This window comes from Mastigoproctus giganteus, chromosome 1 (genome assembly GCF_048544385.1).
Source record: "Mastigoproctus giganteus isolate SK-2022 chromosome 1, ASM4854438v1, whole genome shotgun sequence".
In the NCBI taxonomy this organism is placed as follows: Eukaryota; Metazoa; Arthropoda; class Arachnida; order Uropygi; family Thelyphonidae; genus Mastigoproctus; species Mastigoproctus giganteus.
The window spans coordinates 84090027-84107513 of record NC_143575.1 but is presented as its reverse complement, the minus strand read 5'-3'; the positions used below and the strand labels follow the sequence as shown (position 1 = coordinate 84107513).

The 17487-nt window shown below is 39.7% G+C and overlaps 1 protein-coding gene across 1 annotated transcript in view; it reads left to right on the top strand.

Annotated features, from left to right (window-relative positions):
• The first annotated feature begins 9725 nt into the window (after window positions 1-9725).
• The window catches only part of LOC150090948 (uncharacterized), a 385861-nt gene continuing 378099 nt past the window's right edge, over window positions 9726-17487 (top strand). The window contains exon 1 of the mRNA XM_090378546.1: window positions 9726-9970. Coding sequence (XP_090234672.1) covers window positions 9963-9970 — 8 coding nt within the window. The 5' untranslated portion in view covers window positions 9726-9962. The remainder of the gene's footprint in view (window positions 9971-17487) is intronic.

Sequence of the window (17487 nt, the reverse complement as noted above, 5' to 3'; positions counted from 1 at the left end):
TTAAGCGTAGTACCACACAGTTGGTACGTTTCTCTGGAGGTTACTTGTACCCATATGCAGTGCTTTGCATTTGTCGATGTTAAACTTCAGTTGCCACTTCTTAGCCCATCTGCCCAAATTATCTAGATCCTGTTGCAGTAGCACACTGCCATTACTGTCATTAAACACCCTGCCAACCTTTGTATCATCTGCAAACTTCGACATTAAGCCTGATATACCTTCATCAATATCATTGATAAATATACAAAACAACAGTGGACTCAGCACCGAACCCTGTGGGACTCCACTAATAACATTAGTCCACAAAGAGCAGCACCCATTAATTACCACCTCTGTCTTCTCCCACTTAACCATCCTTTTATCCATTGTAGCAACTTACCCTTAATACCATTCTGCTCCAATTTGTACAATGGTCTTTCATGCGCAACAGTGTCAAAAGCTTTCCTGAAATCTAAATATATGATATCAAATTATTTTTTGCATCCGGTTCCTTTGTAACCACATCACAATATCCTATCAAATTTGTCAGACAAGACTTTCCCTTAACAAACTCATACTTTGTCTGAATTATTGCTGCAGTCTTGTCTAGATGATTCTACAATGCATCTTTAACCAGTGACTCCATTATTTTACACGGAACAGAAGTTAAACTAACTGGTCTGTAATTACTCGTGTCACCCTTTGATCCCCCTTTGTGAATTGGGGATACATTTGCACATCTCCAGTCCGTGGGAACCTCCCCTGAGTCCAAGGATGCCCTCAGAATTATGGCTAAGGGTTTGCTTAGTTGCTTTGCTGCCTCCTTTAATATAACTGGATAGATCCCATCCACCCCAGGTGCTTTTCTTATGTTTAACTTCAACAATTTCTCCTCCACTTTCCTCTCAGTTATTACAAAATCATTAAGCACCCTGCTACAATTTGATAACCTTCTGCCATTTTCAAACCTTAATAATTCCTCACGTGTGAATGTAGATGCAAAATACTCATTCAGTTTGTTTGCTATCTGAGCAGGATCATCAACAGTCGAACCATCGATGTCAAGTGGACCAATCAGATTCTTCCCCTTCCTTTTACAGTTTATATATGTAAAGAAATCCTTGGTGTGACTTGTGCACTGGGAAAGGAAATATGAGGGCAGGAGTGTGTTATAACTTTGATGAATACAATAGACAACTGTACAGAGAAACAGGGTGAGCCAATAAATCAGAATGTCTAATAATGGGGATTTTAAATTCCCAGGTTTTGACTTGAACTTGTAATTGGTCCCTCGCACACTAACACGACTTTGTTGGATTTATTGGATGATTGTTTTCAACAGCAGGATATTCGAGAGGCAACCGGAGGAAATAATACTCTTGATCTTGTTACGAGCAGTTTTTAGTCATGCAATAAGAATTTGCAGATAAACGAACCACTACGTGGCAGTGATCACAGAGTACTGAAGCGGGATTTACTTAAAGTAACAACATCGGGGGATAAAGGAAAGAATTTTTGCTTTCGTAAAGGTGACTTTGGTGCTCTCAAACAGTTTTTAAATTCTATACAGCGGGACCAACTGATGATACCAACAGCAAATTCTCAATTGGAAGTATTCAAGTAATTAATTTTGGAAGCTACTAGGCTTTTCATGCCAATTAAGAAAAATTGTTCGATGTTCAGGCCTAAATGGATATCAGATGATATCCATTTAGGCCTGAACATTTAGACTCTTGGCAGAGAAGAAAAACGCAAGTGATGCATATAAATTATCAGGAAACACAGAAGCCTATGATAGATATAAGCTTGTTTGCAACCAAGTCACACAGGAGGTTAGAAAGCTAAACATAATAAAGTTAAACATAAGAAATTCCTCGGGTGGATGGGATCTATCCAGTTATATTATACAACGCTGCAAAGAAAGTAACGGAATCTTTATCCATTAGTCATAACAATTAGGAGAGCATCCTTGGACTCAGGGCAGGTCCCCAACGAACTGGAAAAGTGCAAATGTATCTCCAATTCACAAAGGGGTATCAAGGGCTGACAAGAGTAAGTTGAGACCTATTACTTTAACTTCTGTTCCAGGGAAAATAATGTAGTCACTGGTTAAAAAGCTTTGCAGGATCATATAGGTAAAACTGCACTAATAATTCAGACACAGCATGGATTTGTTAAGGGAAAGTCTTGTATGACCAATTGGATTCGATACCATGATGTGGTCATAAAGTAACGGGATGCAAATTAATTTCGATATCATATACTTGAATTTTAGGAAAGCTTTTGATACTTTTAAAAATGGTAGACTACTGTAGAAAATTGAGCAGTATAACATTAAGGGCAAGTTGCTACAATGAATAGAAATATGGTTGAGTGGGGGAATACAGAGAGTGGTAATCAAAGGACACTGCTCCTCGTGGAATAATGTTATTCGTAGATCCCCCACACGGCTCGGAGTTGGGCCCATTGTTGTTTTGTATATTTATCAATGGTATTGATTAGGGTATATCAGGCTTAATGTAGAAGTTCGCATGTGATACAAAGGTTGACAGGGTTCTTAATTAGAGTAATGACAATATGCTACTGCAACAGGATCTTGGGCAACTTCAGCTGACATTGAGATGTGGCAACAGAAGTTTAAATTAACAAATGTAAAGTACTGCATATGGGTAGCAGTAACCCAGAGAAATGTACCAATTCTGTTCTACTGCACTCAGAGTAGTTGAGAATGATAAAGACATGAGGGTAATTGTGCAGTCAGATATGAAATTTCTGAGCAGTGTAGAGAAGCTTCCAGAGCAGTTCATGGGGTCTTGTGAATGATATACAGGAATTTTTCCAACAGTGTAATGGAAGTGATCATCCCTTTGTATAAGGCAATGGTTTAGGTTATATCACAGTCATACAGATCTGGAGGCCTCATTTTAGGAAGGATATAGAGTTGCTAGAGCGAGCAAAAACAATGGTAACAAGATTGGTGAGAAGAAAAAAGGGGTTCTCTTACCAAGAAAGAGTTAATTCCTGCAAAGTGCTATGTCTGGAGACTTGTCACCTGCCAGATGATCTGACTGAGGTGTGTAAGGCCTTGAATGGTTTAAACAGGTTCACTGCTGATGAGATTCTTCCTCTTGCTAATATTTCAATCCTGAGAGGGCATAAATTCAAATTGAGGAAAGACGGTTGTAGAATAAACGTGCCAAAGTTTGCCTTTAGCCAGCGGGTAATCAATTGCTGGAACAGACTTCCATCTGTCGTTTTGGAAGTTTATAGCTTAAATAAATTGAAGGAAGAACTAGACAAATTTTTGGAGCGAATTGATGGGTGTAATGGTAAGGGTGATTTTTTTTTTTTTTTTTGGATTGATACTGTATAATCTTGCTTTCTTGCATCATATGTCTCTACTAATGCTAATAACAAGCAAAAACACAAAGTTGAATTATTTACCATTTTTTGAAAGTAAATAAAGGCCCATAAAAATTCTCTGTGCTGCAAAAGTGCTTTAGAACGAACCCACAAAACTTCAATGTGAATGATCAGTTTCAAGCTAAACATCATCATTCTTCTCTCTCTCTCTCTCTCTCTCTCTCTCTCTCTCTCTGTCTTATGATAACTCGGGAATTTTTTTTTTTGGCTGGTGCAGTATAAGCCTCAGGCTTCCTTACACCAAATGGATAATAATAATAATAAGTCACTTACTTTCAGGCTTTAGGCAGAGGTGTCGATTCGAAAAATCAGAGACAGTCTCCCGAGAAAGACAGTGGAGCGAGTGACGCTGTTCCCCATATGGCTACCACAAGAGAAAGGCAAGACCATCCAGCCCCACCACCAACTGGAAGTGCTTCCTTCGTAACTGCGCTAATGACCACCCAGGATGGAAGAAAACGCCAACGCATAAATTGGAGCATCGAAATGAATACGTACATCATGCAAGCATACTACGAAATAACGAAGCTGTAGACCGATATGACAACTTACACGGCGAGACTACATACCAAGCGGCTGGAACGATTCCTCGATATTCAGGTCACCAAACAGCGAATAGCGGACCAGAGAAGGATCATCGTCACGAAGAACCTGATAGCTCCTGCAATCTTGGAAAAAATCAAGCCGGACGCGAGCGATCAACTACAAAGGATAAAGAATACAGAACCAGAGGAGGAAGAACACATCACTACCGAACCAGAGGAAAGCAAGAAGAAATGCAACTAACAGCAGCTGAAGTGGAAATAGACGAGATCATGATATTCAGAATAGAGGACGAGTGAAAGAAGGCCCTAACAGAATTCGAAGGAATGGACCCTACAAAGACTCACGTGATACCGAAGCAGAGGCCGAATAGAACCTTGTGAAGAGTCACAGATCACCTGAATCGGCACATAATACCGCATTACCTCAACAGCAATGGTGCAACACTGGAGACCATCCACACAGCCGTGTATTGTGCTGCGGTAGCAACCACGAGGATTAATGGAAGAGAAACGAGACACCAGCAGCAGAAGAAACGAAAACAGAAGGAACCAACATGATACAACAGGAAATTCCACTCGTCAGACCAAGCAACTGTTTTCCAATCCTCGATAGTCTAGTGCTAGTGTTGCTGTGCCCACAGGAGGCGTGCTCCCTTGTTCTTCATTGATAACAAAGGTACGTGATGAAACTGCCGGCTGTTGTAGCCCATTCGCGACAAATTGATACTAGTGGTCCGTTGCGATATTTTGTTCTGCGCACTAAGATTGTATTCTGACTTGATGTGCGACATTGTGGCCCATCTGTTTGCTTGCCCGATTCTAGCCATCTTCCTCTGACCTCTCTCATCATAAGCGATTTTCTTCCAGAGGAGTGCCGTTGAGAGGATGTTTTCTGTTCGTTGCACCATTCTCGATACTAGCTTGAAACTGTAGTGCGTGTAAAGTTCAGGGGAACTGCTGTTTAAGAGATGCTTTGTCCAGCACGTCTTGCACCTACTACCATGCCACGTTCAAAGTCCGTTAGATCACTCCTTTTCCCCATTCTTGCTACGGTTAGTACGCTTAACTGATACTAGAGAGGTTGTTCTGCTGCATTTCTATCCACAGCTGTGGTCATGTAAATTGCAACGTTGTGGGACAAACCATTTCTGTGCATAGCAGGGGTGTGCCTAATAAAGTGGCAGAACAGTGTACACACACATATATATATATATATATATATATATATATATATATATATATGCACACACACCTTGAGGTTGTCACAGGTCCTTGAGGTTCTCACAGACAAACGACAAACTCTCAAATATGCCAGACAAGCTGTATTTGCTACCTGGGAGTCTGAAACGCTGATGAAACTGATTTTCGGTGAGATTCAAGTAAAGTGGACCCAATTTCGTGAAGTCCGGACGGTCTGTGACAGCCAAGTCATCTGTTTGCCCCTTCAATGGTGGGATTGTTAGTAACCCTGGGTATAACCTCCATGCTCATGCACATTGTGGGTGACCACCCAGGTGTGAATCCATGTAAGCAGGGGTCGAGGTGTGCACCGACACTACATGGAGGAATGCCACCCCTCTGTGTTACCAGGCAATACTAGGTGGTAGATGACATTCATCAACCGGTGAAATACCACCACTTTGTCTATTGGAAGCTTGAAGTGGTGGAACACATGTTTAGTCTCCAGAGCTAGGTTCTGGTCACCCCTTCCCCATCTCTTCCATCATGAAGTATAACTGATGACGTCTGAGGTTACGATGAACATCATGGCAAGATCCAATCTTCCTTACATTTCGAAAGTACAGGTCTAAAACGGTATTCTCAGCCGGCCGCTAGTTAGTACAATGGACAGAACAAATTGGTAACTCTTTAGGAGGCTTCCGGAGCAGGTAGTGTATAATCTTGCTACCTCTACTGTGCCAAATAGAGACTGGAGGGAGTCCGAGTAGTGTGTATATGGAAGGCATTGTTGAGGGCACTTTATGTCAAGCATTTGAATATATTCTTACCATGTGTACGCCATATCCAAAAATTTCGTTACTTCATACAGCATGTCCCCGTTTCAATGGACGCAAATCTTGTTAAGTTGGAATCTCCTGTTTTCTATCTTCTCTGTTTTAAAATCTCTCAACCTCATTCTGTCAAATTCATCTGTTGTCTCTATCGTTCTCCCAACTCCACTAATCACTTGGAGCTCTTTGACTTCCTCTCTTTGCAACTTGACTTTCTCCAGTCCATTTTTCCTAACAGTGAGGTAATTTTCCTTGTGATTTTAATGTTCACAACTCCAGCAGGCTTCCGTTTTCTGGTCACACCGACCCAGGCGGTCGAGATGCTGAAGCTTTTGCACTTTTTCTTACTATCGAATATACCACGAATTGTCAAACTAATAATAGATAAGCCATCTTATTGCAGATAAGCAAGCTTATCTGCGAAAAGATCTAAACCTCCCAAACACTTACTTCATTTCACAAATATACGTGGGCTCAATTCCAATCTCAACGATGTCCATTTCCACTTGCAGTCTGCCAAAACCCATGTACTTTTTCCGACAGAATCTCAGTTATCGGTTGATTCGACCACTGCTCAACTCAGTTGCCCAAATTATTCGTGTATGATTCCTTTCGCCTCAAAGGTAGTAGCTGTGCATATAACCGTTCCGATATTCCCTGTCAGAAACTTGGTAATTTGGAATCTCCTCTTTTCGATCTTCTCTGGCTTGAAATCTCTCTACCTCAATCTGTCAACTTCATCTGTTGTCTCTACCGTTCTCCCAACTCCACTAATCACTTGGAGCTCTTTGGCTTCCTTTCTTTGCAACTTGACTTTCTCCAGTCCAACTTTCCTAACAGTGATATAATTTTCCTTGGTGATTTTAATGTTCACAACTCCAGCTGGCTTCCGTTTTCTGGTCGAGCAAAAATTGCAAAAGCTTCCGTTTTCTGGTCGAGCAAATTGCAAAGGCCTCAGCATCTCGACACAGCTGGTCGAGATGCTTAAGCTTTTGCATTTACTAATTACCTTGCACAGATTGTTCATTTACCTACAAGAATACCGGTCAATTCTAACCATGCATCCAACACGCTTGATCTTTTTCTCACAAACAACCCTTCTAAGTACACGGTCGAAGTGAATGGTCCTTTAGGCACCTCAGATCACAACTTGGTGATTGTCTCTTCTCCAATGGAGCCTTTATCTAAAGGTTATTCCTAACCTCATAGTGTTTGGCATTACAAGAATGCAAAATGGGATGACCTGCGAGATTTCTTTTCTTCTTTTCCTTAGTCGGATTACTGTTTCAAAACTTCAGATGTTAACGTTTGCTCAGATCGTGTCAGTGAAATTATTCTTATAGGAATGGAATCCTTTATTCCACACTCCAATTTAAAATCGCGTCCTTCATCTAAACTTGGGTTTTCCAATAAATGTGCTAAGGCTGTTCAAAAGAAGAACGTTGCATATCATAATTGACTTGTTTCCAAATCTTCAGTTTCATTTTTTGCCTACAGGAAAGCTCGCATCAATTGTAAAGCAGTTATTAATCAGTCCAAACTAGATTTTGAACAGGCTAAGAGTAGAAAACTTGCTTCTTGCCCTAATGGTAGCCGAGCATAATATTGGCCGCAACTTTTGCCCATCTCTGCACCCACCTCTGTCAAAACTAGATGGTTCCGTTGTCACTTCAGCCAAGGATAATGCTGACCTTCTATCATCCCATTTTTCTTTCATCTCCTATATCGATGATCTTGTTAAAACATCTCGCACCATTCCCAACACGCTCCATTCAATTCCTAATGTGGTCTTCCGTCAAAAGTATGTCAGAAGGATTTTGACGAATCTTGATGCTAAGAAAGCTCCAGGTCCTGATGGTATTTCTCCACATGTTCTCGAAACTTGTGCTCCTGAACTTACTCCTGTTCTTTGCTGCCTTTTTTCACTTTCATCTTCCAAAGGTGACAAATCCATCCCATCCAATTATCGTCCCAATGCAATTACTTCAACTGTTTCTAAAGTAATGGAGAAATCAACTAACCACGAACTCTTAAACTATCTAGAAACCTTCCGTCTGATGAAAAATCGCCAGTACGGATTCCGTCAGTGTCGATCCAAGGGAGATATTCTGGCTTATGCTACCCATTTAGGGACAAATTCAATGGAAAAGTTCGGGGAAACACAAGCAGTTGCTTTTGACATCTCAAAGGCTTTCGTTCGTTGACATAAATGTCTCCTAAACAAGCTTCCATCTTATGGTTTACCATCTGTTTTGCAATTGGTTATCCAATTTTCTCTCTGATCGCTCACCTAGGGTGATAGTAGATGGCTCTCTGACTTCTAAATTTTCCATTATGCTGGTGTCTCCCAAGGTTCAGTTCTTTTCCCCAATCTTTTCCTCTTGTATATTAATAATCTTCTTCCATTGACTGTAAATCCTATCCATAGTTTTGCCGATGATAGCACGTTGCATTCCACTTTCCATTTTGAGAAAACTTGCCCTACTCAATCAACTTCAACTTCTCGAATATCCAATTCTTTAAATGCCGATGTCCAGGTAATTCTCCAGTAGGGCAAAGACTACTTAGTTCATTTCGATCCCTCTAAAACTCCGTTTTGTCTCGTATCTCGCAAAAAGGATTCTTCTGCTCCTATGCTTATCTTTGGTGACACTCCAATTTCTAGGCAAAATGATATCTCTTTTGGGGATTACCCTGACTTCTAATCTCTCTTGGCAAAAGTGCATTACAAATATTGCTTCCTCTGCATCTAAAAAAACATGGTTTTCTTTTTCGTTCTCGGCGTTATTTTCTACCAAACAGCTGTTCACTCGGTACAAATGTCAAATCCGCCCTACCATGGCAAATTTTCCCACAACTGGGGTGGTGCCCCTAAATCCTCTTTCAAGCTTCTTGATTCCATCCAGAAGAGGGCAGTTAGGTTAATTAATGACTCCTCTGTAACTGAGTCTCTCCACTTGCTGTCTCATAGACGTACAGTTTCTGCTGCATGATTTTTCTACAGATAATTCTATAGGCATTGTTCTTCTGAATTGGCTCTCTCTTTCAAAGCAGTCCGAACTGGTGCCGCCACCAGCCAACATCCATTTACCGTCCAACTTCAAACTCACAGAACCAACTATTCATCTTCCTCATTTATTCATTCAACTGCCGTTTTCTAGAACAACCTTCTTTCGTACGTATTTCCCGAAAATTATAGTCTACAGTAGTTTAAGTCTAATGTCAACAAATATCTTCTTTCGTCTTCTCAACCTCCAACCCAAGCACGGTACTTATTACTATAGGTTCTAATACCTTTCTTGTTTGTGGTTTTCATAAAAAAAAAAAAAAAAACACGCACACCAACAGAGACTGATCTAACTGGAAGAAAATCGAGTAGTGGTGCCACAAAATAAAATAAATTACTTAGAGGTGCCGTTTTTAAAAAAAGGTTGAAAACCACTGCAGTAATCACTGCTTTAGCTATGAACGCCTGTATGTACGTATTGCTGGAACAGCAGAATTTCTGCATTGGTTTTTTGAGTAGATAAGTGGAAACTTTGTTTCTTTCAACGTTTTCCCGGTCGTCGTTAGATGTCACTGTAAACAACCCCCGCCATGTTTTTTAATTAAAGCTGGTTGTTGTCGTTCGGAGTAAATGCCCTGTGAATAACTAAAATTACATTTAGAATTACATTTTAGTTAATTAGTTCGAACTTTAATGGTAGCGATTTTTCTAAATCTGCAAACAGTGTTTATATTCACGAAATATGTTGTCAGTCTCACTGTCTTTCCTGAAGGACATCTGTGAATTAACCTATGCTCTTACTCTTATTTTTGTTGTTTATTGATTGCATACACATATGCAGTATGTATTTTTGTTACTTCAAATTGATTGTATAATGAGATATTGTCTTCGGTCATTTTTTCCATCAGCGTTGCGTAAGGTAGGATATTCAGTTTTAAGAGATTTGAGTACAGAAGCTTCACATATTGCCCAGTAATTCTTGCCTGGAGCAACGAAATGGATAGGTAAGTTTACATTCAGTACATGTATGGGTAGTGGTATTTTGCAACCCACTTGAAATATTTTTATGTTTAGCATAATAACTTTACTTTTGTTTAGAGAAGTTCGTCAAATGTTTTACTTTGATTCGGCGCCGATAGTACGTCTAAAACGTGTTAGGGTGGTATATAGGTTGACAATCCATTAATTTGTTCATCAGAATAACAAAAAAAGATTATTTTGCAAGTTAGTATAGCGTTAACTTCACAATTTACTTCAAATTTTGGCAGAAAAGTGTGAATAAAATGATTAAACAGCTAGGAAGCAAACAGGTTAATTGTGAATAGAGGCGGTAATAATCCAGAACACGGTGCCCCTTTGACAATTACGTCGAGAAGAAGAGGGGGAAAGCACTGACGTACGGTTCCTAACTCCGCGCATTCCCCCTCTTCTTCTCGACAACTGCACGTGGCGAATGCCACACGACATAACAGTATGGCGGAACCGAAAAATAACGAAATTATTGGCAACAGTAATTTTTTCGGAGTAGCAGCCAAAATAATTACAAATTAAACACACTAATTTCGTTCTTAAAAACGAAAAAAAAAAATAATGAGATGCAGCAAACGACCAATTTTCGACAAATAACTGGCGAAGTCCCGCAGAAAGGTAACCTACCATTTTTAATTAAACTCAAACGAAAGACAATTAAAAACGTAATTCCCAATTGAAAAACGTTCTTCAAAACGAAAAAAAAATAATGAGACGCAGCAAACGACCAGTTTTCGACAAATAACTGGCGAAGTCCCGCAAAAAGGTAACCTACCGTTTTTAATTAAACACAAACGAAAGACAATTAAAAACATAATTCCCAATATACATTTTTTTTTCGTCCAATGAGTGGTTTTTGCTTGAATCCTTCCCGAAGTCGCGTAAAAAACCTAACCTAAAAACATAACCAATTTTTACTAAACACAAATGAAAGTAAATTAAAAACGTAACTCGCATTCTATTTTTTTTTTTTTTTCGTCCAACGACTGGTTTTTGCTTGAATCCTTCCCGAAGTCGCATGAAAACATAACCTTTTCTGGCTAAACAGAAACAAAAGTCAATTAACACGTGCAACAAACAATAAAATTGCTCTTTGCATAAGCACAAAATGGCAACATAGAATTTTTTCTTTTAAAAAAAAAAAAAAAACGCAACGGACACAGTACTACGTTAATAATACGTGAAAATAACACAGAAATACGAGACAAACTAAACTCACCTCACAGCAGCAAAAAACAAAGAAACAGTTTACCAGCAGGATGGAACAGGATAACGACAAACTGGAAACCACGAGGCAATAACCAGAAAAGCAAGAAGTAACAGCTCAGCTCCGTATGCACTAAAAACCAACATTCAAAAGAAAGAATACGCAACGAATTTTGCATTTAGCGCTCCAGTGACGTCGGGTCATGTGACATCCACGTGAAACGAAGAGGGGACGCAGTCAGTAGTCAATCACTGCTTTCCCCTGTTCTGACAGCCAATTACAAGGGGGCACTGTATATTGGAGTATGGCCATAGAGGCTTTTGAGGCATGGAAAACAGCATGGCATAAACATTTCAAATATAGACAGTTCTAATTTCAAATTCCATCGGAGACTAGAGGAATTTTTATCCCTCAAACAATTCCTGGGATTCTGATTATTATTATTAGCCTTATGGTGTAAGGAAGCCTGAAGCTTATGCTGCACCAGGCTAAAGAAAAAGAAAAAAAAAAAAAATTCTGAATTACCCCGAGAGAGAGAAAGAGAGAGAAGTAGAAGAGAATCACCAAGAAAGAGAAGATTGATGATATCGAGCTCCTCTGTAAACAGAATTATTATTTATTATTTTCACCAGATATTGCTACTGTTTTCTTTTTCTTTTTTTTTTTAATTTCATGACTTGGCATATAAGGAATAATCAACAGATAAATCAACATTATTCTGTTGTATATTGGCAGTGGTTAGGCCACATCATGAGTACTGCATACAGGTCAGGGAGCCTCATATTAAGCAGGATTTGGATCAGTTGGAACAAACTGTGTACAGAGGAGAACAACAAGATGTTTGGTTGAGGTGTCTGTACAGAGGAGAGCAAAAAGATTAGGCAGCAACACAAAAGGGTATTCTTGACTATTAGCATAATCAAGTGAAGATTCACTTACAGGTACAGCCTACAAAACTGGTTGCAAGGAGAAGAGGGGGAAAGCAGTAATTGACCGGTTGTGACTCCACCCACTCACTGCATTCTCCCTCTTCTCCTCAACTGCTTGTTACAGGCAGATGTCACATGACGTAACAGTATGGCAGAGCTGAAAATAGAGAGAAAAAGGAATGGGAGAATGGCTGATTCTTTTCTCCCGGATATTACTAGACAATTTCACGACCATTAGCAATGAGAATTGCTGGTGCATGTGAACAACAGAAATGCTTTTTTTTTTTTTTTTTAAATTTTGGTAGGGGCTGCTGCCCCCAACCCCCACTTTTTTTCCAGAACATTACGACACGATTTCACGAGCTAGAGACAAAGAACAAAGACAAGTAGCAAAAATTAACACCACATGCAACCAATAATTACTAGACGATTTCACAAGCATTAACAATGAAAATTGGTGTTGCACGTCAACAGAAAAAATCTAAAAAGTCAAAGAACAATCACCTGATCAGTGGAAAGTCCTCATTCAGTCCTGAGTTGCTGCCTTGTATACTTGTGAAATTGCTTTCACAAAGTCCATCGTAAGGTCTCTATTGCTGGAATGCTTCCTTCTAGCAATAGAGACCTTACTTCTATACTCTGCGAGGTAGGAGTCAAACTGATCATTGACTTTGTTCAATGACAGTTGCCGTTTAATAGCACTCCAAGTCCCTTCAATGCTGTTTGTGTTAGTGCCATTTTCCGGATCACTGAAATGAATCGAGTGGCTTACGGCCAGATCCTTAAACTCTTTGTACCCTAGGCTGTCATGAGACTTCCAACAGTCCGATTCTGTGGTTGTACCGGGTAAAATGGAAGTCATAATGAAGCCTAGGAGAACATCTTTACTCATATTTTCAACGACCCAGAAAAAACACCTTCCTGTTTTTCATTCAACCCCACCAAATACCTATTTCCCATTCACTTCTTTTACCATGATTTTACTTTCGCTTCTCAAACTTACTTTCATCTATATCAACAATAACATTTCTTCAGCCAATCATGCCTCTTTCTCTCTCACCTATACCTCTTGACAAAAACTCCTCCAATCACTCACAGTTGCAGATCTGACCCAAGCTCATTCATAAGATTGACACTACACCTTCAGAACCCAGTAATAAATTAGGAGCACATCGATGATACTGAGTGTGCTCTCGGAGAACCACGATCCCTTTCGTACAGACCTTTTCATATAATGAGCAATGGTCCCTTTCATTCTGTACACCCACTCTAAACCATCTGAATGATCCTTGCACTCGGCCAAGCATATGATGCAAGAAAGCAAGCTTATATACCATCAACCAAAAAAAAACGAAAAACTTCCCATTTCACCCATCCATTAATTCCCAATGTTTGTCTAGTTCTACCTTGAACTTATTTAAGTTGTTGACCTCCAGTACAACAGATGGAAGTTTGTTCCAACTATCAACCACCCGCTGGCTAAAGGCCAATTTCTGCACATCTATTCTACAATTGTTTTTCCTCAATTTGAATTCGTGTTCCCTCAGGTGAGTAATCTGAGCAAGAGTAAGAATCCCATTGGCATTGAGCTTGCTCAAACCATTCAAGGCCTTATACACCTCAGTTAGATCACCTCACAGGTGCCTAGTCTCCAGAAGCTGCAATTTGCAGAACTTAAGCCTTTCTTGGTAACACCAACCCTTTGTTCCACTCACCAATCTTGTTGCCCTTCTCTGTACTCGTTCTAGCAGCTGTACATCTTTCCTAAAATGAGGCCTCCAGACCTGTATACAGTACCCAAGGTGTGGCCTGACCATTGCCTTATACAAGGGGACATCACCCCCTTCTTCCTGCTAGCAAAATTCCTGTATATCATTGACAAGACACCATGAGCTACTTTTGCAGCCTATCTGCACTGCTCAGAAAACTGCATATCTGACTGGACAATTGCCCCCAGTCTTTTTCATTCTCTACCACCCTGAGTGTAGTACCACAAAGTTGATATGTTATTCTGGTGTTACTGCTACGCATATACAGTATTTTACATTTGTCAATGTTAAAAGTTCAGTTGCCACCTCTCAACTCAACTTTTCCAGATCCTGTTGCAGTAGTGTACTATCATTACTCTCATTAACAACTCTGCCAACCTTCATATCATCTGCAAACTTAGACATTAACCTTGATATACCTTCATCAATGCCATTGGTAAATACCAAAAACAACAATGGTTCCAACACCGAACCTTGGGGGACTCCACTAATGGCATTAGTCCACGTAGAGCAGTATCCATTGATTACCACTCTGTCTTCTCCCACTCAGCCAACCTTTTATCCATTGCAGCAACATGCCCTTAATGCCATACTGTTCCAATTTGTGCAGTAGTCTCCCTTGTGCAACAGTATCAAAAGCTTTTCTGAAATCCAAGTATATGATACCAAAATTATTTTTTGCATCCAGTTCCTTTGTAACTACATCATGGTATCCAATAAAATTGGTCAGACAAGACTTCCCCTTAACAAACCCATGCTATGTCTGAATTATTACTTCTGTCTTGTCTAGATGATCCTGCAATGCTTCTTTAGCCAGTAACTCCATTATTTTCCCTGAAACAGAACTTAGACTAATTGGTCTGTAATTACTCATGTCACCCTTTAATCCCCCCTTTGTGAATTAGAGACACATTTCCACTCAAGGGAGGTCTCCAGTCCATGGAGACCTCCCTTGAGTCCAAGGAAGTTTTCATAATTATGGCTAAGGTTTCTTACTTCCTTTGCTGCTTCCTTTAATGTAACTGGATAGATCCCATCCACCTCAGGTGCCTTGCTTATGTTCTATTTTAACAATTTCTTCGTTGTTCCAGTAGTCTAAGCCCAAACCATAAGAAACAATTCCAGGCAGTAATAGCACCTGGGTGGAGGTGCTATCACTGTTTGGGGTTGTTTCTCTGGTTCCAGCAGCACCTCCGCTGAATTCAGAGTTTGGTGAAGGTGCTGTTAGACTCACACATGGTCATTAAATTGGAAAAACCTTGTAATGTGTTCCATCACTCCATAACCTAGCTTTCTGCCATTCCAGGAACCAGTTATGATGGGTTGTGCATTGTGCAGGTTGATACTGTGTATCTCCCTTGTACTATTAGTTTCTGTGGCCTCTCTGAACTCCTAGCTAACAGTATTTAGCAAAAAATTGAGAGGATGTACATAGCACTTTTCCAAGCAGTCTATTTCCATCAATTTCTGCATTATACCTAAATGTTTCCCACCAAAATAGCACCATGATATTTCCATTAGATGATTACATCAGCTACCATTGATCTAAGGCATGGGTTGGCAACCTACTGCCCATGATACCCATGACCTATATTGTGGTTTCATTTGACCCACCCTTAAAAAAAAAAAAAAACGTATTCTGTTGACTTCCCATTTTGAATTTTTGTTTAACCTATCATAATGTAACTGTTTTTTTAAAATATTTGAACATAATATTTTACACTTAAATAGTTGCTGAGTGGGAATGTTTGTATATTTAAATGGAAATCATGCCCCAGACTAATGCAGCAAAGGAATGGGCACAAAATAGCGGGAGTGCTGTGGCTCAGGAGAGAACTGAAGGTGGTAATTCCTCCAATGCATCACAGCCTAAAATAATCTGCAACTTGTGAAATGCTTGCAGATCTTTCTGGAACAGGACATGATCTGCATCTAGTACACCTTGTGTGTACTAGGTGCAGAAAGTGTGAAGAAATTAGGCACCAACTCTGCATTCTGATGGGTGTCTGTGAGTGTTTAAGGAGTAGGGTAGATGCCCTCGAAAGAAATAAATAAAATGGGGCACCCATCGGGCTCTCAGCTGCCCTACTTAATGCCCATGCTCACTCTTGTGCATCACAGTGGCAATCTTCATGGCAGAATGTGCCAGTCCCAGGCCTCTTATAAGTAATTGACATTGCACTTGGCAAGATATGGCTTCAACCATGTAACATAATTATGTTACTACAGGGCAAGTTAGGATGTATAAAGTGGGGACCAAGTTCTGAACTTTTAAGCTACCAGTTCAGAACGCAATCCTTTGTGATAACTTAATCGGCATGATACATTGTTGTCTGCCGCTTGTTTGTAGAGGTCTGTGTTTGATTCCTGTTGACAGCTGGAGCAATTTCTAAAGTTCTTTTCAATCAAGACTTAGTTAGTTGATCTCAGAAGAACTAAGGTTTTCATATATGAGTTATTTTATGTTTTTCAACCCACACATTGTGCAAATCAGCCATGAGCAAACACTGCTATACATAAGTATAAACAATATCGGTATGAGCAACAAGCTTGGGTGCAATTAAAATAATAATTGTTTGAGTACAAAGTACACATTGTTATAAATGGTTTCACCCTGTCATATGCAGGTGTCCCAATGTTCCTGCTACTTCTCGAAGCATTGCTGGCAGTTTTCATATGTAAGCTGGTTGAGTTCTGTCATTCTGTTGGATGGTTGAAATGTCATTAGAACTGTATTTATTATTATTTTTTTTTTCAGCTTCACGTTGAGTTTGGGGAAGAGAATAAAATCTCATGGGCCAGGTAAGGTGAATATGGAGAGTGGGATACTACAGGAATAATTTTGTTTTGCCAAGATGGTGGTATCCACTGAGAATAAATACTGTTATTTATTCTCAGTGGATACCACCATCCAGACAGTCACCATTTCAAAGCTGTTGGCCTATCATTGATGGGTGGACAGGTACCCAGATAATGTAAACATGCCATCACAGTTGCGAAGTAGTTCTACAATATGAGAGATGCCAGATGTAAAGAATGATACAATATTTGAAGCTTTACCCATAAACACACTACATACATAGTTTAATTTATGGGTAAACTATGGTGTATCTACACCGATATTATATAGTTAATTTAAACCTATATCATATTATGCCTTGCTCATTGAATTTTCAAATATTGTATCATTCTGTTCACCATTTGGCATCTCTCATATTGTGGAACCACTTCACAACTGTGATGGCATGTTTGCGTTATCAGGGTACCCTCCCACCCACCGATGATAGGCCAGCAGCTTTGAAACAGTGACCATGTGGGTGGTGATATCCAATGAGAATAAATAACAGTAGTCTTCTCTACTAGAGAAGCATTACTTATTCAAAGTAATGCAATACCTGGTATCTCGTTGTGAAGGCAGCCATAATATGAGATACAATTAAAAACGATGCCTTCACACATGCACGTAGTTTGATTTATGAGTAAACTTATGGTGTATCTACACCGATATTATATAATTAATTTAAACCCATATATTATGCCTCATGCATTGAATCTTCAAAAAATGTACAACTGTACAGAGAAGGTCA